At 44.6% G+C, this 24,201-nt stretch overlaps 1 protein-coding gene across 1 annotated transcript in view; it reads right to left on the reverse strand.

Moving 5' to 3' along the window:
• Positions 1-24,201, reverse strand: part of SYN1 (synapsin I) — a 119,620-nt gene that overhangs the window by 80,748 nt on the left and 14,671 nt on the right. The window contains exon 2 of the mRNA XM_032211439.1: positions 1,809-1,866. Within this exon, the coding sequence (XP_032067330.1) occupies positions 1,809-1,866 (58 nt within the window). The remainder of the gene's footprint in view (positions 1-1,808; positions 1,867-24,201) is intronic.

Raw genomic sequence — 24,201 nt, forward strand, 5'->3', positions numbered from 1 at the left:
ACTGAAAATAATTTCTAGAGGTAGGCAGAAGTTCACCAACCCCATAAATCATGTATGATAGGACGTTACCGTAAGGGTTGGGGGAAAAGTTAATTTTGGAACTATCCTAGTTCCAATCCTGGAACAGGATGGGATTCCCATCAGGATTACTTACTTTGAATTCATTCTCAGTTTCATTTTAAGGGCTTGTATAGAAACTACATGCGGGTAGCATTTAACACCTCTCCTCCTTGGACTTTATCCAACGGATTCTCAGCAGAGAAATATAATCTAAATGGTGAGGTAACTTCCTTGAAATATATCTTGCTCATCATGTCTAACCTTCGACCCTCTGGAACGAGCTCCCCGTGGAGATTCGAACCCTCACCACCCTCCAGGCCTTCCGCAAAGCCCTTAAAACCTGGCTGTTCCGACAGGCCTGGGGCTAAAGAGCTTTTGCCCCCCCCCCTCTCGAATGGTATGGTTGTTGTGTGCTTTTAAATTGTGTATTATTTTGTTCTTCTTTTTTTATCCCTTATCTGTATCCCCTTCCCTGACTTGGATTGTGAGCCGCCCTGAGTCCCCTTCGGGGAAAAGGGCAGCATATAAATGCAATAAATTCAATTCAATTCAATTCCCCAGTGGTATGCATTTTATGCTGTATTCTCAATCCAATATGAAAGGTCTGTGGACCACATTTTAAGTTCAATAAACTGCAATTCAAATGAGAAAACTTTGAAACCTAAGCAAACATTCCATGTAGACTTTCCCTTAAGCAAAGGTGCATCTAAAACACTCCCTAAATTCCTCAAAAGGCAATATGACTTTCAGCATCAAGCAACGTTTGTTCCCCTCCACAAAAAAAACTTTTGCAACAGAACCATGCTTCTATGTAGTCCCACCTCTGTGGGTAAGCAATTTTGTTTAACATATCTGAAGCCAGAGTAAAACTAATACCTGCAACTTACTTGCAGGCAGAGGGAGTTTCTTCTCCCATGGAAAGCAACTCCAGTTTCTCCCTGTTGACAGTTCTAAAGACTTCACTTGCATGGTATTATTTCATTGGTCTTTTAAAGGGAAAGGTAGCTTGGAGGCTTTGCAGCACCCTGTCATAATATTGTTTTGCATAATATCAATAGCAATAGCAATAGCAGTTAGACTTATATACCGCTTCATAGGGCTTTCAGCCCTCTCTAAGCGGTTTACAGAGTCAGCATATTGCCCCCACAGTCTGGGTCCTCATTTCACCCACCTTGGAAGGATGGAAGGCTGAGTCAACCTTGAGCCAATGAGATTTGAACTGCCGAACTGCAGCTAGCAGTCAGCTGAAGTGGCCTGCAGTACTGCACCCTAACCACTGCGCCACCTCGGCTCTTAGACAGATGCCCATAACGTAAACTAAGACTGTGGACACAGACACTAGTTATATATTTGTTTCTCCTTTTGTGCAGAACAGGGGTAAAAAGATTTTGGTTCCTCTGAGGTCAGCAATGACTAAAGGTAGGTAGGTCATTTGGCACTTGATTGAATGGCATTTCTTTGCATCTTCCATTACTATTTCAAGGTCAATATAATATGAGGACAACTGCGAGTTGGCTTTTGAAGCTCAGGTCAAATTATGCATCCCACTAAAAGGGGTAACGCACAACAAGCAAGTACAGAACTGCATATTCTTAGAACAGTATGGTACTGGTGTTACTTAACTCCAATTACCGCCAGCCCAAGTTGGAAATTTGAAACTGCAGCCTAACAATACCTGGAAAGCTATATGATAGAAACTCTGATAAGGATTCCAGAAGCCAGTCCCTAATGCTTGTTTCCAGACATACCTGTTCAACCTTGATGTCCAATTCTCCATGAAGTTTCTTCCCCTTGAAATATTTTGCCCTGGAAAAAAGGAAAATCATAATGTTTAAAGTCAGATTGTTCTTCCAGGTATGATTCCAGATGGATATACATCAATATACATACTACTCCTAATAGTACATGAAGGTAAGATCTATACTACAAAGACAATGAATCTAAGCTGAGCCTGATAAGCCAAGAAGTATCGGTTTGAACTGATGACACACCTCAACCTCGTTTAAAACATTTTCTATTTCCTTAATAAACCTGGAGGGACCCAAAACACTTAAGAAAAGGGCAGATTTGAACTAGGTTTCACCAGATTTTCTTCTGGTATCTTTTACTCAGGAATGTTCCACCGTCAGCTAGCATCATTTCTAAATACAAGTAAACATCCCTGCTGATATTTAAAATGTCTGCCAATCCTTCAATTTGGTTCCCATCCAAGGACTCATAAGTGATGTGGCCTCATCTGAGTTTTTCCAAATCTTTCTTTTAAAATGGAAAATCTTTTAAAATATTAATATAGTTAGATGTAGTAAATGGGCCTCGATAACTGGTTTGTTTTTAAGGGAAAGTCATTGTTTTTTCTCTAGGTAGCACTTCTATCTGGAGAGGCAAAAGCCATGTGTAACACAGGATTGGAGAATTGCACACACACACACCTGGTGGATTTGATTTAAATCAAGTCATGATTTAAATCACGAGTAAAAAAAGCTTGATTTAAATCAGCTCAATTTAAATTATAATTTTCAAAGATCAACTGTCATCTCTGTCCCACAACGGCTCCTCCTCTGACCTGCTGTTGGCTCATCATTAAGTTTAATGGGATGGCTGGTGATGCAGCTGTGACACAACAAGGTGAGGAACATGGTGGGCAGCAGGTAAGTGGATTTCCGCTAACAGGCAGTGTCATGATGGATCTGAAATGACAGGTGCTCTTTAAATGTAAGGACTCATTCTTGCTGGTAGTTAGAATCTTTAATATTATTATTTGCAAACAAAAGGAAGGTTTCCTATTTAGAGTACATGTTATCTCAACTTGCAGAGCTTGGATTCATTGAGTTTACCAAAAATGTAAACGTTGCAGAATATACAGCCTCACGCTACATAACTAAACTCCATTCCATGCTGAGTAAACTAAATTATTAATGTATGTTAAATATAAAACTACTTTTAGATAGGTTTTTAGTCCGAAAGTATTTTATTAAAATAAATTTGATAAAAAATTTTAAAAATCCAATTTAAGTGTTAAAAAAAATCTAATTTTTAATTAAAAAAAAAAAAACAATTTTTATCCACCCTGCACGCACACAAATCAAGACAGAAATCTATCTGAAGCTTCTTGCTGATCATGGGAAAGATCACTAAGGAAACAGACCCCTCCCTTCTACCACCACCACCAAAAAAACCCTCCCCCGTTTATTATATTCTTTTTTTCCCCATCCTTCCCTTCCTGTCCATCAAGTTGTTAAGAAAAAAATAATTCACTCCTGCCAATAGAGATTTTCACCGAGCTTTGGAAACTATGTCAAGGCTGACAACATTTGCATTAATATCAGCTGGACAGTTGAATCGAGAGTTTCTTCCCAAAAAAACAAACACCGGACTTCACAAGAGCCCACTAATTCAATGGAAACTCCGTGGGACAATTGTTGCGATGAATTGTGATTAATGCACAAGTTTTACTTAATGCAGCTACCAAAGGCAAGCACTGTACCTCACTTTCACGGAACAGCTCACCCAGCCATGCAGTGAATTTTGTGACTAATAATAAACATTATCATCTCCTCCACTCCGCATCCAGTTTAACTGCAAAAGCCAAATTAAATAAGCAAGACCTCCCTCCAATCCAGAAAGAAAATACATGTTTACAAGGGACATTTCTTCTCCTTGTGACAACTGCCCTCTCTCACCGCATCTGGTAGGTTGGCCCCATGCTGAGAGGGCTAAATACATCAAAACTCTTCCAACAGACATTTCTAAGGTTTTAGGGCTGGCCGGTACTTTTATGGTTCAACTGTAAAAATCGCTAAGTAGGTTACATTCAGCCACGACATTCCTAACTAAACTCATGATCTGAGAGACTGAGCATTTTGCTTGACTGGGCAAAAGAACAGTGTCCCCTACGCGGCTGGCTTTCCTTTAATTTTTTATAAATCTGAGCTTATTGCTCTAAAAAAGAGAAAAACAGATGGAAGAGGAAAAAAAGCTAATTAACATCTAAGCAGGAGGCCAACCTGCTTTTCCTCCCTCGGATAATTCTCGCTACAAAGAATTCTCACCGTCAGAAGCTGCAAGGATAGTAATTTTAAAAATCACTACCAAATCCTTTAACAGTTCCCCTCTAAAAGATATTTAGGACAGCGTGCCATCAGTCAGACTGATGTTCCTCAGATACTCTCATACTGCCAGCTGGAGAATTCTTAATGCTTCATTATCCCCCCAGGTTAATTAATGGAAAATGCATTAATGCCCCTGTGTTATCCCTGCTAAATAATGCCAATAATTATACAATGACACAAAATTAATGGCATGTGGTTTTATGCCATGATTTGTTACGAATCAACATGTAGGAATGATGTTAACAGATGAGACTCAGGCAAAAGAGGCAGAAAGGTTGCTCAAATAAAAGATTTCAGTTTATTCGGCATGTGAAATGCACCGGAATTAAGACTTTGAAGAAAACAAAGCTTGCCATTTCTCACAAGAAAAGAGGGTTTCTAAATCAACCAATAGATCCAGGGGTGGGATTCAAAATTTTTAGCAAGGGTTTCTCTGCCTGGTTGCTGGGTGGGCATGGCCACGATGAGAGTGGCCTAGTCAGCCTTCTGCACCACGAACATCTTCAAGTTGCCAAGGTTGAGAAACACTGCTCTAGAGCATTTCCTCGAGTCTCCGGGAGTGCACAAACAGCCTCCCCACTTCTGGAGATCCTCTGGAAGCCGGAAACAGGTCTGTTTCCGGCCTTCCTGAACTTCCGGTAGGCCCGGTTTTCACCCTTCCCAAGCCTCTGTAGGAAGTTATCACCCAGCCCTCTCCCAGAAAAATGAAATATCCTAGGAAATATTGAAAAGGCAGAATATTTCTCTGGATGTGAAAAGAAACATGTTTTAAAAGACAGAATAGCTGCCTGTAGCTTCCTGCCCATCCCCACTTTGTCAATGGGCCATTAAGAAGGCCAAGCTAGTCCACTTTACATAATAAAGACTTCTCCACTGCAGCTCCAGTGGGATGGGATCAAAGCATGATAATATTGGCCCTTTACTCAACTGACCACATGGCATCTGAGAACTCAACCAAACCTGGATTCAAAACGCAGCCTAGAGAGTTGCCCCTGCATGGCCCCATGGGAGTCTGACAACCAATCAGAGTACATTTCTTACACAGGAACAGGAAACAGAGAGGTGGGATTGAATAGGTTATAAAAAGCCTAGCAAGCCCCTCCCTCAGCCCTTCTCTTCTTCTCCACCAACATTGAAGCATGTGATCCCCCTTTTCTGTTCAGGGCTCAAGCCATGTGGTCCTGTCCACCATTAAAACCATCTTTCCAAGCAGCCTCCATGTCTCCGGTGTCTTTTTCCCCACTTGGAGCCGAACCCAGAAGGACATTTCTTCCATCACCTCCATGTACACCCTGCACTTACCTGCAGCCAAAAGGCCGTGTGGGGACTCCTGGGAGGGACAGAGTAGGTGGGGCCAGCCAGGAGTGATATTTGGAGAGTTCTCCAAACTGCACAGAATCTTAGCTAGAGGTTCTCTCGAACCTCTGCGAACCCTCAGCAGCTTACCCCTGAATTGTTCCCATGTAGAAAAGTGCCAGGAGGTATGAGAAGCACACAAAAATGAGAGTGGCCAAATTTTCAGGGACTGAACAAGTCTTACTATGTGGCATAAAATGCATGGGGATTGTAGTCTTTTGGAGCTTTCACACAGAAATGGGTGCAGATGCATGATGACCCTCCCATCTCAATCCTTTTGGAATTTAGATCGTACACAGGTACAGCACCTGTTCATTGCTCACCAAAATAGCCTGACTTTTTTAAGGCTTCCAGTGAGGGGGGGGGAGGGAGGAAGAGAGAGGGGAGGGAAGAAAGGAGGGAAGGAGGGAAGGAGGGAGGGAGGGAAGGAAGGCAGGAAGGAAGGCAGGAAGGAAGGAAGGAAGGAAGGAAGGAAGGAAGGAAGGAAGGAAGGAAGGAAGCATTGCTTTAAGACATCTATGTGGCTCTTAAAAGAACAATAGCCTGATAAAGTCAGGCTACCTTAAGGCAGTGGTCTCCAACCTTGTCAACTTTAAGACATGTGGGCTTCAAGTCCCAGAGTTCCTCAGCCAGCTTTGCTGGCTGAGGAACTCTCGGAGTTGAAGTCCACACGTCTTAAAGTTGCCAAAGTTGGAGACCACTGCCATAATGGATAGAGGAGATGCATCAAAATGGCACAGATGGTCAGAAGCTCTTCTTCCAAGTCATTTTCAAAGTATGCCCAGCCCTAAAAAAAAAAAACAATAGTCACTCTAGCTAAACTAGTTACTACCTGTTTTGCCCAAGGCACTGCGGTTCAGTGCATCTTCAGAGAAGAGGTGATTTCTGCTCGTATATTACTAAGAAGCCCTTTCCTCTGCTGTTTTTCTGAGCACAACCGTCAGCTGGGTAACTTAAAGCCATTCTCTTTCAGGACTGTTGCCTTCCCTTATTTATTTTTTCTGCTTTCCTCTTTTCTCAAGCAAACTTGTTTTACAATTAGACATCTGGCTTTATCATTTGGAAAGGGATTTTCTAATTAAAATGAAAAATTGTAACTCCCTAATTATTGTCTTTAGATCCCGCCATCCTGTTTACTGCCCCTTCTTAAGGGTAGCATAAAAACTATCTTAAAACATGGGGGAAACTTTCCCTTCCCTAAGGACAGCCTTGCCCTTTAATCCAGCGTTCTGGCTTCGTTGAAAACAGCCCGCTGCAAGTTTCACAAGCAAGGAAAAACACCAAGGGGCATTCCATTCCCTGCTGTTTGTCCCGATGCCAGGCCAAAGTAGGTGCCAGCATTCATGAAAATCATTACTCCTTGTGAAAGAAACATTTTTCCTACCTTAATCTTAGGAGTAACCAAATTCCGTAAGGAATTTAGAGAGAGGGGAAGAAGTGAAGGTCAGTGGCTAGTTCTCTTCACTTTAAAAAAAAAAACTCCCTGAGCATGTTTCCAACAACACAAACACTCCTTCGCTTATATTTTACAAACTGGAAAACAGAAGGACCACTAAAGAAAACATCTTCTATTTTTTTTTCTCCCGATGTCCCACGAACCAGGATTTTACAATCAGTGGTGCATTTATAACTAGCAGCATCCTGGCTGGAACTTAGATGAGATGCAGGCATACCCTACCAATTGCAGCAGAATGAAGGGTAAGAGCTTCTGAGGGAGGCATTTAATGCTGCAAGGCAAAAAGAGAGAGTCCCTCCTGCAAAGGAAAAATAAATTACAGAATCAGAACCATTGTGAACTCCAGTGGGTACATGGGCCAACTGAACATAATCAGTTCACACAAAGAACAACTGCTGATCTGCAGTAGAGATGGGAAGCCTTGGCTGTAATAGCCAACAGCGGGGAGTGACCCATTTCGGACACTACATTTCCCCGGATCTGCCTTGGCGGGTATCTATCTGTGACTTTTCAAGCTGCTTCCTAGGGTATTCTTAATTGTCCTGGTCCCAAATCTGTTTCTGCCCAGCCACCAGGCCAACGTAATGAACCAATGCTCACATCTTGGCATTCTGCTCAAGAACGAGAAGGCCCTTGCCTGGAAACTCTTCTGCCTGTTAAAGAGCATGCCTTTCTCTGTCCAGACAGTGAGCACCAAGGGCACAAGTATCTCTTTCACAGCCACAACCAATGGGGAAAAAGGACTTGATTCCTCATATGGGCAATGTTTGTGCTGCTTTAGGCAGTACTGAGGTCTGGAGCGTGGTTTTTCTGTGCCAACATTGGCCAGCAGAGAGATCTCATCATAAAACATGCTATTAAGTTTATATTTGCCATAAAAGATAAATATAATAGCAAAGTGACTATAAATATATAAATGTCCTTTTGGGAGGGAAATGGCTTTTTCCTTCTATTTTCATTGTAGCATAGAATATGTAAGAGATGATGATGAAAAACTATCTCCAGTCTAACAGCTATGCCAGTCTCTTGTAAGAGGGTGACCTCTAGTGTCGCAAACTGGAATTGACCTGCTGAGGAGTAAATCAAACAAGCAGATTAGAACTTCGCTTCCTGCTCTATCAAGTCTAGACATAGTACCAGAGTTTCTCGATCTTGGCATCTTTCATAAGCTATATGGACATCACTTTCCAGAAGTCCCCAGCCAGCAATACTGGCAGCAATGCCAAGGTTGAAAAACATTGCCTAGTACAGTGTTTCTCAACCTTGGCGACTTTCAGTCCTGTGGACTTCAACTCCCAGAATTCCCCCAGCCAGCTATGCTGGCTGGGGGATTCTGGGAGTTGAAGTCCAAAGGACTGAAAGTCGCCAAGGTTGAGAAACACTGGCCTAGTACAATAGCGCATCCTCACAAGCTGTTCCTCCATTTGCCAAATGTCAGCAGAGGCTGCAGCAGTCAAAAACAGACCAAATATGCTGAAGATTCAAACCACTGAATGCAAGGCTGGTAGCTGTGAGAAACACCCTAGATCAGGGGTCTCCAACCTTGGCAACTTTAAGCCTGGCAGACTCCCAACTCCCAGAATTCCCCAGCCAGCAAACCTGGGAGTTGAAGTCCTCCAGGCTTAAAGTTGCCAAGGTTGGAGACCCCTGCCCTAGACCAGGGCAAGCAGCAAGCCACAGGTTCAGACCAGTAGTGGGTTCCGGATGCCGTCGCAACCACTACGCTGCGACGGGGCTGGGCGTCCTCATCACGCATGCGCATGCCACCGCCCAGCAACTCAGCTGCTCGGCGGAGGTCGTGCAGGCGCCGCACGCTGTGCGTGCGTGTGCAATTGGCCAGTTTGCATCAAAAAGCGGTAAGGAACGCAGGGAGGCCAAACGAGCCACCGTTCCGGTATGGTGGCCGCTTCTCCCAGCTACCACCGGTACGCCCATACCTGGCCGTACCTCCCGGAACCCACCACTGGTTCAGACCATACACAGCCTAGGGTTGTCTAAATTTTCCCAAGGAAGGATATGTCTGGCTCTTTCCTGGTCTATAAAATAGGTTCATTCAGTCCAATCGATGGCATTAATGAGACCCTGATGGGTTTCAGCAGGAAACTGTAGAACTATGCCACCATGTCAGGGCTGGCTGAAAATGAGGGTCAAGTCTATTACATATGGACCATGGTCCATAAATAGCCCATTTTACTATATAAATACCACTTTATTTATTTATTGTTTTACATCCCACCTTCATTGTTTTTATAAATAGCTCATGAGGGTGAACACATACATTATTCCTCTCTCCTCATATTTTCCTTACAAAAACAATCCTTAAGGCAGAGGTGGGGAACTGTTGTGGCCCAGCAGGAGCCGTTGGAGCTGCCACCAGACTCCAACAGCGAGGGACCCTATGAGTCGACTCTGGAGGAGGTGGAGGACCCTGGACAGGGTTCCGACTCCGAGCAGGGCGCAGACAGGCTGGTTGGCCACCAGGAGGCACCTGAGCCTTGGACCAGTGGGGAGGAGACAAGGGAGAGTGAGCCGGAGAGTGAGTTGTTCCTGGATGCACGCCATCAAAGAGCTACTAGGCGTCAGGAACAATTATACAATTACAGGAGGTGATTCTACTCAGCTGGTGGTCATTAGGCTCCTCTCCAGACTATAAAAAGCTACTTGTGCACATGTCCCTCTTTGCAGAAGTCAACGCAGGATTGAATATCGGAGGACATTACTGTAAGCTTGGCAGGCTGGATTGCTGCCAAGCCTTATCTGTGTTTATTGCTGCCTGAGTTTGTCTGAGTTGCTGCCAAGATCCTTATCTGTTTGTTCTGCTTGGCTTTCAGCCACCGAGATTTTGGTGTCTTGCCATTAAAGTACATTCCAGTTAAGCTTGTCTGGGCATTCGTTACTGGACGGAGGAGGGGGGCAGAACAGGGAACTATGTCCCCTTTAAGACTTGCTGACTTCAACTCCCAGGATTCTCATGTTGGCTCAGTTTCAGGATTGTTTTAATGAAAATATCATCTCACCAGCTAAACTGCAGGTTCTCAGTCATCCAGGCCATGGCTGTCCCAAAGGTGCTTTTCCAAGAGGCTCGGGGTTTTTCTTTGAAGGCGTTTCACTTCTCATCCAAGAAGCTTCTTCACCTCGTTTCTTGGATGAGAAGCAAAACTTCTTCAAAAACCAGAAAGCCCCGTTGCCTCTTGGAAAAGCACCTTTGGTACTAACAGACAAAGAAGAGGCGGTTTTCACTGCCAAAAGTGAGCCCCGGAATTTACCGAACACAAATAAAGGAAAGAGGGCCTGCCGCGGGCCTGCCATTTTCCCGCCAGAGGACTCTGCACCGTTCTTCCCACAAAAGAAACACGACTGCTCTTACTCAACTACAACTCCCAGCAGCACCAACCAGCAAGCAGTGTTTTGAGGCATGTTGGGAGTTGTAGTTCTGTAGCTCAACTCGAGGGACCGGGTAGAATCTTCCCGGGAGGCTTGGATCCTATTCTTATTTTAAAAGAAAGGAGTCATTCCAGATTTTAAAAAGCCTCCTCCTTTTCCATAGAATGTTTTCCTGGCAAGCTGTTTGCATTTGCGCTCCTGGGATGTTTCATGTTTCATTAGTATGGGGTCTCCCGTGCTAATAACCTCACCCCATCTAGCTTCGCAGCCCACTCACGGGCGATCAGCTGCTGGGCATCCTGTCTCCGCGCTATCGAGATTTCTTTTTTCCTCCCTCTCCCTGTGCCAAACGTAGACTTCTTGAAAATATAGCGAAAAATGCTGCGCCCCGTTCTTGCAAAGAATGAAATTCCAGCCGTGTAACTTACCATTTGGGGCAGAGATTAGTATATACCAGTGTTTCTCAACCTTGGCAACTTGAAGATGTCTGGACTTCAACTCCCAGAATTCCCCAGCCAGCGTTCGCTGGCTGGGGAATTCTGGGAGTTGAAGTCCAGACATCTTCAAGTTGCCAAGGTTGAGAAACACTGCTATATAGTACCGGTAGTTACCACCGAGCCTCTCATTGCGGAGCTGCGTCGCTCTTTAGGACGGAGCATTTACCACCACCCCATTTCACAGCCCCTCCCAATCCTTAATAGCTTTTTTCCCCCTCCTTTCCCTCTCTCTCCCCCCCCTCCCTCATTTCCGTAACGGATTGGGAGCATCGCGAAGACGCCCCCATAGCTTTCTGACTCACTAGGATTAGTCGAATTGGGGGGGGGGCGAAGGGGGGGGGGAAAGAGAGAGAGGGGAAATAACTGCTTTAGCCATGCGACAAATTTGGAGGAGGGGGATCTGCTGGTCGCAAGATGCTTGTGCTGTGTGTGGATTCTTCCCCACGCGCGGAGCAAGCCCGCAGCCCACTCCAGCTAGCCTGAAAATCATATCAAGCGAAAGCCCGAGAGCAACCGATGGGGGGAATTCCCAAGTCAACACTCTTCCTTGCTTTCTCCTTGGCGGCGCCCGCTTTGGCGCAAAGCTCTGCATCCTTCCCTTCATTTGCTGCATTGCTAAGCCCAGGTCTGGGCTGCCCGCGCGGGGAAGGGCTACTTTTCCCAAGCGGATCCGGTCCCTGTTTTGCTTCACTGACACCTTAGCGTCAAGATCCGCGTGCAGCCTTGCAGGATCACAACTCCCATAATCCCCAGTCCGATGGGCCAAAGGGAATTCAGATTCCCAAGCTGCCGGAAGGCGCTGAACTGGAGAAAAGCTGCAAAGTCAGTGCAGCTGTCATAGCTAAATATATCGATATTCCCTGCTCGCGGTTATCTCTGCAACAGCAACTGCGTTTCTAAAGCCGTTCTCTTGGTTTTTTCCCTAGATAATAAATATCCTGGTCAACTACCAGCTTTGCAATCTACTGTACAGCGATCCTTCTAGAATTTGCAGCCTGTTTCTAAAATGCTGCTCCAGAAACCGCTTGCCACCATTTGTCCAACAGGGATGTCACTTTGCATTTTCCTTTTTAGCTGCAAGAACAGCTAAATCAAGGAGGCACGTATTCCCATTTTCTGCACAATCCTTTCACGTGAACGTAAGGGAACTTCCCCGTGTTTGTGCAAATCCAACTACATTTCTGGATTTTAACCTGCAAACACCTGGGGCTACCATCTACTGCATATCGTCCCATTCGCTTGAGACCTTTAAAATAAACAAGATGCTGGAATCTTTCCAGTCTCCGCAGGATTGCTGCCATACTTTTGGGTAGCCTTCATTTCTGTCTTCTGCAAAATACATTGCATAGTTCTGAGCTATTGTGAACGGAAGCCGTCCTGTTTTCCACTGCAAGGTGAAGTCTCAAGTGGATCCACAGCTAAATGCCGTAGTTTACTTGTTCAGTCCTGGTGCACCATTTAACCCTTAGCATTCCTCCTGCCTGGCATTCGGAATTGAGAGCCTATTTTTATGCTTCTTGCCAATTACATTTCAATCTTTGCAATGTATTATGGTGCAGCTCTTCTTTCTGAGTCTTTTTTTTTTAAATGCAGGCTTTTGTGACTGATGACTTGAGGATCCTAAGCCTTCCCCATCCCGGGGAAGTTTTTTTTTTTTTTTTTTAAAGCCAGTTTCCCAGAGATATGGGCAAAGTAGTGCCCTGACCAAAATGAATTATGTGTCTTTTAAAGCAAACACTAAAAGGTAGAGGAAGAAGATGTGTGATCTTTTCCTTATTTTTTTCCTTTTATCTACTTCCCAAGACGGTGGTGGTAGGGGAAACCAGGAGGAGGGAGTGTTATGTATGCTCCCTTGATTGAATTGAATTGAATTTATTGCACTTATATGCCGCCCTTTTCCCCGGAGGGGACTCAGGGTGGCTCACAATCCAAGTCAGGGAAGGGGATACAGATAAGGGATAAAAAGACGAACAAAACAATACACAATTTAAAAGCACACAACAACCATACCATTGGGGGGGGGGCAAAAGCTCTTTAGCCCCAGCCCTGTCGGAACAGCCAAGTTTTAAGGGCTTTGCGGAAGGCCTGGAGGGTGGTGAGGGTTCGAATCTCCACGGGGGGGGGGAGCTCGTTCCAGAGGGTCGGAGCAGCCACAGAGAAGGCTCTCCTCTGGGTAGTCGCCAGCCGGCATTGGCCGGCGGATGGAATTCAGAGGAGGCCTAATCTGTGGGATCTAATCGGTCAATTGGAGGTAATTGGCAGCAGGCGGTCTCTCAAGACTGAGCTCTTGGAGGAAAGAACAGGATGTAAATTAAATAAATAAGTATAGGGTGTCATGTTCTGGAAACAGGCCAGAAGAAAGAAATTATAACTGAGCCAAGAGAAAAATTACTGGCAGGAATCTGTCAGCGAGACCTAATGTATGCTGCAGAGCACCATCCTGGTCATTAAGAGGCATGCTTTTCAATGAGAAACATGCTCCATGTGAGATTGCTTTGCTGCACCAATTGTGCACCATTTGCTGCAATTGTGCTGCAAAACTGGAAACCATTCATAAGCAGCCTGGGGAAAGAGACTGAGAGCCGTGACTTGGACATGCAATTTTATAACCTTATCTCTCAACTTCCATGGCACTTCAAAAAAAAGAAAAAGGCTTGAGCTAGGTATAAAAAAAAAAAACCACGGTGGTTTCCGCATTGCAGCTCGCTATCTCTGCAGTCCTTTATTCCTACCAAACTAAAACCCATGGTGCAACAGGGAACTGGACTGTTTCTGCACTGCTACAGAGCTGCGTTTTCGATTGCTTCGACGTGCGCTACTGTGTCTGCCACCCACACAATGAAGAGTACATTTCGGTGCTCTGCTGATTCCACAGCCCGGCCGGTCATTCATGCCCATAGCGAAAGAGGATGTCATCAGCTTTTCTTGCAATGATCCTCTGTAACTGAACATTCAGCTTAGTAGCAGGAAGCTATTATCCTTTGGTGGGGAAGCATCACTTCTTTCGCATTTGCTGTGCTTCGATCAGCCTTTTTGTGGTTGCAGTGACATCTGTTCCACCATCGACAGCTTTAGTTTGGGGTCCCTGCTTTAAGTTTTGCCCTGGAAGTGGGGGGGGGGAATCTAGCCTTCATGAACTCCTCAGCAAAAAGAGAGAAATCTAGAATTAAGGAGTGCAGCTGTCAGCCAGTTTGGTTCCAGGAGGAACAACTTACACTTCTCTCTTGAGATCTGTTTCAGCACCTCATCTTTAGCAGGGCTTCCCCGGGTAGAATGAGGTTTTTTGAGGCTCACACATTTTGAGGCCCATACATGTTCCTGGTAGCCCATTATATGCCTCCACATCTATTCCTTCATCATCCTGCAAAGAAACGGAGGAGAAGGAGGGAGGGGAAGGAAGGAAGGAAGGAAGGAAGGAAACATTAAGGAAGCAAGGAAAAGGAAGGAAGGAAACAGGAGGGGGGAGAGAGAGGAAACATTCTAGGAGGAAGGAAGCAAGGAAACGGAAGGAGCAAGGAAGCAAGGAAACGGAAGGAAGGAAACATTCTAGGAGGAAGGAAAAGGAAGGAAGGAAACATTCTAGGAGGGAGGAAGGGAAGAAGGAAACATTAAGGAAGGAAGGAAGGAAGGAAGGAAACATTCTAGGAGGAAGGAAGGAAAAGGAAGGAAGGAAACAGGAGGGAGGGAAGGAGGGAGGAAACATTCTAGGAGGAGGGAAGGAAGGAAATGGAAGGAAGGAAACGGAAGGAAGGAAACATTCTAGGAGGAAGGAAGGAAAAGGAAGGAAGGAAACATTCTAGGAGGAAGGAAAGAAAAGGAAGGAAGGAAGGAAGGAATGAAACATTCTAGGAGGAAGGAAAGAAGGAAGGAGACACTCCAGAATGCAGAACACTGGACCTGAAATGTCTGTCTTTCTCTTGGGATTCTATCAGGTAAAGGTTTTTTAGCAATCAGGAGACACTGCAACTCTTTCTCCTTGTGTTTGTTTGTCAGTGATAAGAGGAAAAATAGCAGTAAACCACAGAATGTTTGTGACAACATTTTCCTTTGGACTCCAGTTCTGTGCATGACATGGGATTTGGGGGGATGGCAAACGTTAGGAAGTGCTTGGAGAAGATTTAGCTCTAAACAAAATGTTCTCCCTGCAGTACACACACTTACAGTATACATATAGGTTGTGCTGAACTGGGGAGGGGAGGAATAAAGAGCAGGGGAGAGGCTGCCTGTGGCTTTGATGTGGCCTCCCTTTTATGGTTCTCAGAGCCCCCCCAACTGGATAGGACAAGAGGGCAGGTCACAGGTTTTGATTGTTACCTATTCTGCAGTTACCTGAATCTCTTTTTCTTTATTCAGAACACAATGTGGATAAATAATTCCTGAATAGGGGAGAAATTTTAAGAGCCAGAGAAGTGACCTCAAGTATCTTAAGAATTTGGGTTGTTTTAATCATTGTTTTATAAGTAACAGATAATAGGGATCATACTGCACACTACAGCATAAATAATGATCATTGTAATTGTTGCATTAAATTATATTAAAACTTGAAAAGGAGTGGGTTATTATAAAATTTCTAAATTAAAAGGAGCTGTCTGTGAATATAAAGAAATAACTTATTGTAAAACAAACAATTTATAAACTCAAATGGGATCAAATAAATAATATTTTGAAAATGGTTTTTTTTAGCTAGGAACTATTTCCGTGTTGTTAAGAAAATTATATGTTGTCACCACAAGTTAAGGACATCACCACTAGAACTGCACATTCATCTAAAATGTTTTGCGATAAGTCTTCTTGAATGCACATGAGCACATTAATGCACATTAAGCGGCCACATCTATTTCAAGCTTCTGGGTGAGCTTCAGAAAGACATGGCTTATTCATGAGTTGCATTGAAGCAGTAGCAATTTTTCCCCAGGCTAACTGTAAGCCTGAAAAATAAAAATAAAAAAGACATGGCTGTTTCAAAGAGATTCCTGCTCCTGCGTGGTCCGACTTCTTCCAGATTTTCAAAAAATCTGCCGCTCTAGTCTTAACCTCTCCTACCTACGTGCTTAAAGTACTGTAAAAATTATAAAAATCCGGGCTTCCATTCAAGTTTACAGGGTGGCCCTCAACATGGTATAGAGCTTCATACCTATGCCAACAATGGTATAGAGTTTCCTGCCTAAGCAAGGGGTTGGACTAGAAGACCTCCAAGGTCCCTTCCAACTCTGCTATTCTATTCTATGTCCTTCATAGCCACACATGGATCTTAATCTAACAGAACGCCCTGTCGTTCAAGGACCTTTTATTACATTTTGCAGAATTTGTTGTAAAGCTTTTCTGACAACCAAGTTGTCAAGTTCAGGAACTTCCCTGCAAATAGAAACTGTTGTTAGTGTTGTTGTTGTTAGTTGCGAAGTTGTGTCTGTCCTCTACCATCCTCCAGAGTCCATTTAAACTCATGTCGACTGCTTCAGTGACTCCATCCAGCCACCTCATTCTCTGTCATCCCCTTCTTCTTTTGCCCTCCATCTTTCCCAGCATTAGGCTCTTCTCCAGGGAATCCTTCCGCGACCCCATGGACCACATTCCTCCAGGCCTTCTTGTCCTCTACCATCCTCTGGAGTCCATTTAATCTCACGCCTACTGCTTTGGTGACTCCATCCAGCCACCTCATTATCTGTCGTCCCTTTCTTCTTTTGCCCCCAATCTTTCCCTGCATTAGGCTCTTCTCCAGTGAGTCCTTCCTTCTCATTAGGTGGCCAAAGAACTTGAGTTTCATCTTCAGGATCTGGCCTTCTAAAGAGCAGTCAGGGTTGATCTCCTCTAGCACTGATCAATTTGATCACCTTGCAGTCCAAGTATAGCAACTGTAAAATACAGTTTCAAAATAGCAACTTGTTGTGGCCCAGCAGGAGCCGTTGGAGCTGCCACCAGACTCCGACAGTGAGGGCCCCCCTGAGTAGGCTCTGGAGGATGTGGAGGACCCTGGACAGGGTTCCGTCTCCGAGCAGGGCACAGAGAGGCTGGTTGCCCACCAGGAGGCACCTGAGCCTTGGACCAGTGGGGAGGAGACAAGGGAGAGTGAGCAGAAGGTCAGTAGTGAGTTGTTCCTGGATACACGCCATCGAAGAGCTACTAGGCGTCAGGGAACAATTACGCAATTACAGGAAGTAATTGCACTCAGCTGATAGTCATTAGGCTCCTCTCCAGACTATAAAAAGGCTACTAGTGCACACGCCCTCTTTGCAGAAGTCAACACAGAATCGAATGTCGGAGAACTTTGTATGAGCTTGGCAGGCTGGATTGCTGCCCAAGCTTGTCTGTGCTGGGTTGCTGCCAAGGACCTGTTTGTCTGTTAATGCTGTAATTTATCTCTGGCTCGGAGTGTGCTTTGGTTTGGAACGAGGGGGATCAGAACAGCAACTGTAACCAAAGTAATTGAGAGGGGAGGGGTTGGTGTTGACCCTGGCAACACATAACACGCATTAAGGGATCAAGTGACTTGATCGCTGTTTAATGTGACCTGCAAGCCTGAAACGGTCGACATGGCTGCTTTGTAAACCATGGCTTCTGGGTTAGCATAATATGTGAACCTGGCCCATTGTACTCTAGTCAGTAAGTCCCAGATACTATAAGAATGTCGTGAGGGGGGTCAAGGGCTTTCTACATGCAGAGACTTGCTTTTGTTTTAATTCCGTCTGAATTCAAACTGTGCAAACCTCCTACAGCCTGAAGGGCAGCATCTAGAAGCAGCTTTACCGCTTCTGCCAAACATGCACACTTTGCAAAAAGGACTCTGTGGCTCTGCGTTATTTGTCTGCCCGACAAGCAAGCAACAAGACTCCGCAGTGCATCAGGTCTGCGTGCGTCTTGCCTGCCTTCGCTGCAGACAAGACTTCATGTCTGGCAAATGGAGAACTGAGGTAAACATATGTCAGGTCCTTTTCGATAGATGGTTAGGTCTTTTCAAGCAGGTTTCCTTTAGTGCTCCGTGACACTGTCACTAAATCGTTCAAATCTCTCACTAAATCTCTTTGAAATGCAAAGATTACAAAGCAACAACCTGAGGATTTTCGAAAGGTTTTCTTTTCTTTTCTTTTTTTTAAAAAAAAGACAGAAGTGCAGGCTAAAGTTTCAGCAACCTATGTTGTCTCCCTGCTCCTGAGTAAAAATAAATAAATAAATCTGCTTTTCAGGTGCCCCCCCCCCGGGGAAAGTGCGACACTCTGTGAAACCGCCAGGCTTCATCGCCAAGGAGAAAGTAACAATCAACACATCCTGAATTGCCACACACCGCCTTGATTTATGCTGCATCGAGCACCCTCACAGTACCGTTTCTCTCTGCACTGGACCTCTCTGCATTTCCCACAGAGTCCGCACCAGACTACCCCTCTCTGGGATTAATCTCACCCAAGGCTCAAACCCGGCGTCTTTTTAAACATTCTAATTATTCAACCTTGACCAAAGCTCCCCTGAGCATGTGAAGAGTACATTACTCTTTGCACTCAGCGTTTAGAATGGGAAGGAAGGAATATGTTACGAATCAGAAGAGGTGGTTGCCTTCCAGGTACTCTTAAGGCGCATCATCTCCTTTGGTATTAAGGAAGTGGGAGACTAAGTTTAGGATCACACAGGTACACAACCGACAGTTTTAGGGCTGCATATGCCCCTGCCCTGAGGCTCAGGATGCCTCTCCAGCCTCTCCAAATGTTGCCAGGAAAATATTTATTTTCAATCTAATAACTAATACAGTGTAATCATTAAATACACCGGGGAGTAATCAGTAATCATGTTAGCTGTGTTTAGTTAATTTACTTTTAATTAAATGGGGAAGTAATTAACTCAAGTGTAGACTTTTCTTGATCTCATCCACTACTCAGACTGAGTTTCCTCTTGAGGTGTGCTCCTGGCACCCCAATCAAAAGCCAAGGGTGACTCTAGAGGAGGGCTATCTAACTCACGGCCCTTGGGCCAGAGGCATCGTACGCTGGCCACGCCCGGTTTAGCAAAGGGGGGAAAAGTCATTTACGTAATTTAAGTAACAGTGTTGGAATGGATCTTGGAGGTCATCTAGTCCAATCTCCTGCTCACGCAGGAGACCTGTACTAGGGATTCGAACCGCCGAAGTGCCGACCTTTCTGATTGACAAGTTCAGTGTCTTAGCCACTGAGCCACCTAGTTCCAATATGTCATGTGATGCCACCGTGACGATGCAAGTTTGACACTCCTGCTCTAGAGCCTGAAAAGGGGCATCCCTTTTTACCTCCCAAAGACCCATTAGATCACACAGATTAGGCCTCCTCCGGGTTCCGTCTACTAGCCAATGTCATCTGGCTACTACCCGGGGGAGGGCCTTCTCTGTGACGGTTCCGGCCCTTTGGAACGAGCTCCCCGCAGAGATTAGGACCCTCACCTCTCTCCAGGCCTTCCGGAAAGCCGTTAAAACCTGGCTGTGTCGGCAGGCCTGGGGTCGATGAGTTTCCCTTCCCCTCTCGAAGCGTGTGGCTGTTGGTTGTTTTAAATTCCCTGTACTTTTTGTTGTAGTTCTTGTGTTTCCCTTCCCCTCCTTTGGGTTTGTGCGCCGCCCTGAGTCCCGCTGGGAATAGGGCAGCATATAAATAAAATGAACCTTGAACCTAGTGCCACATGCCATGTCCTTTACCACCCTCATCTTACAAAGTACACACGAGACCAATTACATGCCATCAAGTTGTTGTTGACTGATAGCAACCGTATATGGGTAGCCCCAGACTTATAACAGTTCACTTAGTGACCATTCGAAGGTACAACGGCACTGGAAAAAGTGACTTATGACCGTTTTTCACCCTTACGACCATTAGAGCATCCCCATGCTCACGTGATCAAAATTCAGATGCTTGGGAACTGACTCACATTTTATGACGGTTGCAGTATCCCGAGGTCCCTTTCGGATAAGCCAAGTCAGTGGGAAACCCTGATTTGCTTAACAACCGTGTTATTAATTTAACAACTGCAACCCCTCACCAAACAACTGTGGCAAGAATGGTCGTAAAAGGGGACAAAAATCACTTCACAAATGTTTCACTTAGCAACAAAAATGTGGGGTTCAGTTGTGGTTGTAAGTCGAGGACTGCCTGTAGATAAATTTTCTCCACGGTGATCTAACCCAAGTCTGGTCTTTCAGGTGTTCCAATGGTGCACTTATTGCCACTGGAACTGAGTCCATCAACCTTGATCCTGGCTGCTCTCTTTCCTTCCAGCTTTCTCAATATTAAAGCTTTCTCCATCCAACGTTAACCTACCATTCTTTGGCCTCGCTCCATTTCTGAGGGAGAGATGCAAGGTGACTTTGGAAGCCTAAAAACCAGCAACAGTGCAACAGGTGGCCTATCTTGCCAGAGAAATAGCATCTTCCTTGGGGCAATTACAACCATTCCTTTAGTGATTCTCAATCTGTGGGTCGGGATGTCAGGCCTGCAATTATATTCCTTTTGGAATTTTGGCCTGCCACACTTTCTCTTATTTCAATATGCTGTTTCATTAGTATAGTCGATGGGAGGGGGGAATAGAAGGAGTAGGATTGTGGAATGTATTGTTTTCATTTTTTACTAGAAGCCAAGGTCATCTTTTGTCTCCGTACTTTTACACCTGACCGGAAGCAGCTGGGTATGGATGCCAGCATGGAAGAAGAAGAATGGACCATGTGATGGATTGTGGGTGTGGGGACAAGATCATGAACTTTTAATTGGGTGGAATTCTGTTGTCATTTCCAGAATTGGGATTAACACAGATGTGCTAAGATGTCTGCTTTATTAAATTGGAACTTTAAGGATTGTTTTGCCTTGGACTCTGATTTAATTCTACATGATACTTGGAACGCTGACACGGGACCCCTTTGGGGGTCGAACGACCCTTTCACAGGGGTCACCTAAGACCATCGGAAAACACATACTTTTGATGGTCTTAGGAACCGAGAGACCAATTTTATGGTTGGGGGTCACCACAACATGAGGAACTGTATTAAAGGGTCGCGGCATTGGGAAGGTTGAGAACCACTGCTTTAGTGACACCTCAAAATTACAGTGAAAAAAGCGACTTATGACCATTTTTCACACTCATGACCATTGCAGCATCCCCATGGTCATAGGATCAGAATTTAGATGCTTGGCAACTGGTGAATGTTTATGAGGCTTGCAGTGTCCTGCAGTCAGGCAAATTACCTTTTCCAACCTTCCGATAAGCAAAGTCATTGGGAAAGCCAGTTTCGTTGAACAACTGTGTTGTTAACATAAACAACTGCAGAGAGTCACTTATCAATTGCGGCAAGAAAGAACATAAAATGGAGCAAACCTCACTTAACAACTGTCTTGCTTAGCAACAGAAAATTGGAGCTCAACTGTGGTCGTAAGTCAAGAACTACCTGTATATATTGAATTTCCTCAGCCACATCTTCAAAAGGAGCAGGGATGGCTATACACATTAAGTGTCCCTTCCTAATAGAATTCTTAAGGGTTGCTCCAGATGGGATCTTCATTCAGGAGAATACTGCTAAAAATAATAATCTCATTTCGAAGTACTCTTCTTTCATAAAGTTGTTGTGGTCCGCTGTCAGCCTGCGGAGCTGGCAGCAGAATTGGACAGTGAGGAGGTTGGGGTGGAACATGGGCCAGTCCTGGAGTCTGGGAAGGTTCGGACGAGGGCTCTCTGTCGGAGGCAGGGGGGCTGGGCCATCTGGGAGTTATGTGCTGCCTCCGGAGCCTCCAGAGTTGGGCATCAGCAAGACAGAGGAACAGGGGGCGCCTGATCCCAGTGCGCGCATGCGCAGAACTGCCAGAAGGCAAGAACAGTTAAGATAAAAGGGGCATCTTGGGAGTAAGACTTGGAGATGATTGGCCCCTCCCATGAGACATAAAGGAGGAGCAAAGGCACGTGAGCCTTTGCAGGAAGCAATTTTGTTCGTTTGGGTCAGTTTAAACTCTGAAGCTCCGTTTTGACTCTGTGCTCCACGTGACCTTCCAAAGCTAATTGGCAATTAGGTCTTTGGCAGCGTTTCAAGGGAGATAAAGGTGGGTGCTTATCAGCCTTATCCCGAAGGACTGTGGCAGATGTCTGTCAGACCCTTTACAAAGTATTTGTGATTCATTACAGGCTGTGAATAAACATAATTCACAGCTGTTGAAATAAAAAGAGGGTTTTTGAGACTAAGCATGTGCTTTTTACTGTATGAGGAAGTCTAGGTCGGAACAAAAGTACAGATCACAATATTTCCTGAAAGTCTCAGAAATCATCACTACAATGCAACCTAATTGTCTTAAACATTTTCAGACTCAGAATGTGCAAAACGCTCATAGGTGTGCATATTTTAATCACAACTTGCAAAAACCGAGTCTTCCCCTGTAACCTGGAGTGAGGGTAAAAAAATCCGAAGATAGTGTAAAATGGAACATATCATTTAATATTACAAGGGACGATGGATCGTATTTTAAGATTCCGTTCAATCAGTAATGGCCAGCAAGTAGAAAATTAAGTCAGGAGGGTACAGATTGAGCTAGGCCTTAACATGCCATTTGCTTTATCTGGAAATAGTTGTTATTATAATGTTGTGTTCCAAGATGGCAAACCAACTTCCCCAGCAGCTTGATGCAGTAAACTCCTGGCTCTGTCTATTCATCATAAATAAACTACAATTAGACAACCAATTAAATATGAGCCAGTGGTGGCATTCAAATAATTTAACAACTGGTTCTCTGCCCTAATGACTATCTGGGTAGGTTGGGCTCGGTGGTCTTGTGACTGGGTGGGCTTGGCCAACTCAAAGTCACTCAGGTCGATGGGCGCTTCGCCTTAGCTGTTACAATGGAATAAGGGTTAACCGGAGAGGCAGTTTCTGTAAGCTGGTAAATAAAGATTAGGCTGGAAACAACACTAGAATGTTTCCTTCCTGCCTTCCTTACAGGATTAGCCCTGTAAAGTGGGAAAAAACAAAAGGAGATTTCTTCCAACAATCGGTTCTCTGAAATACTTAGAAAGTTACCAACCGGTTCTCCCAAATAGGTGCGAACTGGCTGAATCCCACCACTGATATGAGCCAACAGTGTGCAGCGGCAGCCAAAAAAGCCAATGCAATTCTAAATTTCATTAATACAATCAAGATCAAGTGAGGTATTAATTCCACTCTGTAAAGCCTTAGTAAGACCATACCTAGAATACTGCATCCAGTTTTGGTCACCACACTATAAAAAAAAAAGATGTTAAGACTCTAGAAAAAGTGCAGAGAAGAGCAACCAAAGATGATTAGGGGACTGGAGGCTAAAACCTATGATGAACGGTTGCAGGAACTGGGCATGGCTAGTCTAGTAAAGAGAAGGACCAGGGGAGACACGAAAGCAGTGTTCCAATATTTGAGGAGCTGCCACAGAGAGGAGCGGGGTTGAGCTATTTCCCAAAGCACCTGAAGGCCAGACAAGGAATAATGGATAGAAACTGAACAAGGAGAGAATCAACCTGGAAATAAGGAGGAACTTTCTGACAGTGAGAGCAATCAATCTATCAATCTACAGCTTGCCTTCAGATGTTGTAGGAGCTCCATCACTGGAAGCTCTCAAGAAGAGACTGGGCTGCCATCTATCAAAAAATGGTGAAGGGTCTCCTGCTTGGGTGGAAGGGTTGGACTAGATGACCTACAAGATACCTTCCAACTCTGTTAATCTCTTAATCTGCAATGTGTTAATAAAGTACTGTAGGAACAGATCGTAGTATAAACTCACATTGTGTTTAGTAAACCATTCTTGGTTGTATGGTACATATTGTTGAAGGAACCACAGTTAAATAAATCTGAGCAGAGAACTATGCTATCAGAACTGGAGGTACAAAAATGTCAGCTCCTACTATATAACTGGGGATAAAAGTACCGTAAATGAAAATTGACACTGTTACTGCCATCTAGAGATCCTCCAGATTTTTGCAGTCCAGCTCCAATAACATTAATATTTGTTCTTCCCTGATATTTTATTTTCACAAATATTGTAGGTCCTGGTGAACTTCTCCCCAGTCTGGTAGACTTCTATTGCAATCATTCCTAACCAGAAAAGGGCTCAGCTCTCAGGGGCTGGGATTTGGGATAACCAAAGTCTGTACATTTGGAGAGGTTGCTCAAGAAAAAAATGAGCATAAATGTCTCAACCCTTTTTAAATAGAGCTTTCACTTTAGCACCTGGTTTTAAAAGGGGGCCCTCAAACCTCAATGTCTTATTAATTACTTCACTTTCATAAGTCTCTTAAATATGGGGCCTCGTTTCTAGTCATCCTACAGGGAGAAGACGGTAGGGGGAGTTTTGACCCACTTCATTTAACATTTAGATCTCCTGTCTAGATC

The sequence above is a fragment of the Thamnophis elegans genome, chromosome 2, assembly GCF_009769535.1.
Source record: "Thamnophis elegans isolate rThaEle1 chromosome 2, rThaEle1.pri, whole genome shotgun sequence".
Classification (NCBI taxonomy): domain Eukaryota; kingdom Metazoa; phylum Chordata; class Lepidosauria; order Squamata; family Colubridae; genus Thamnophis; species Thamnophis elegans.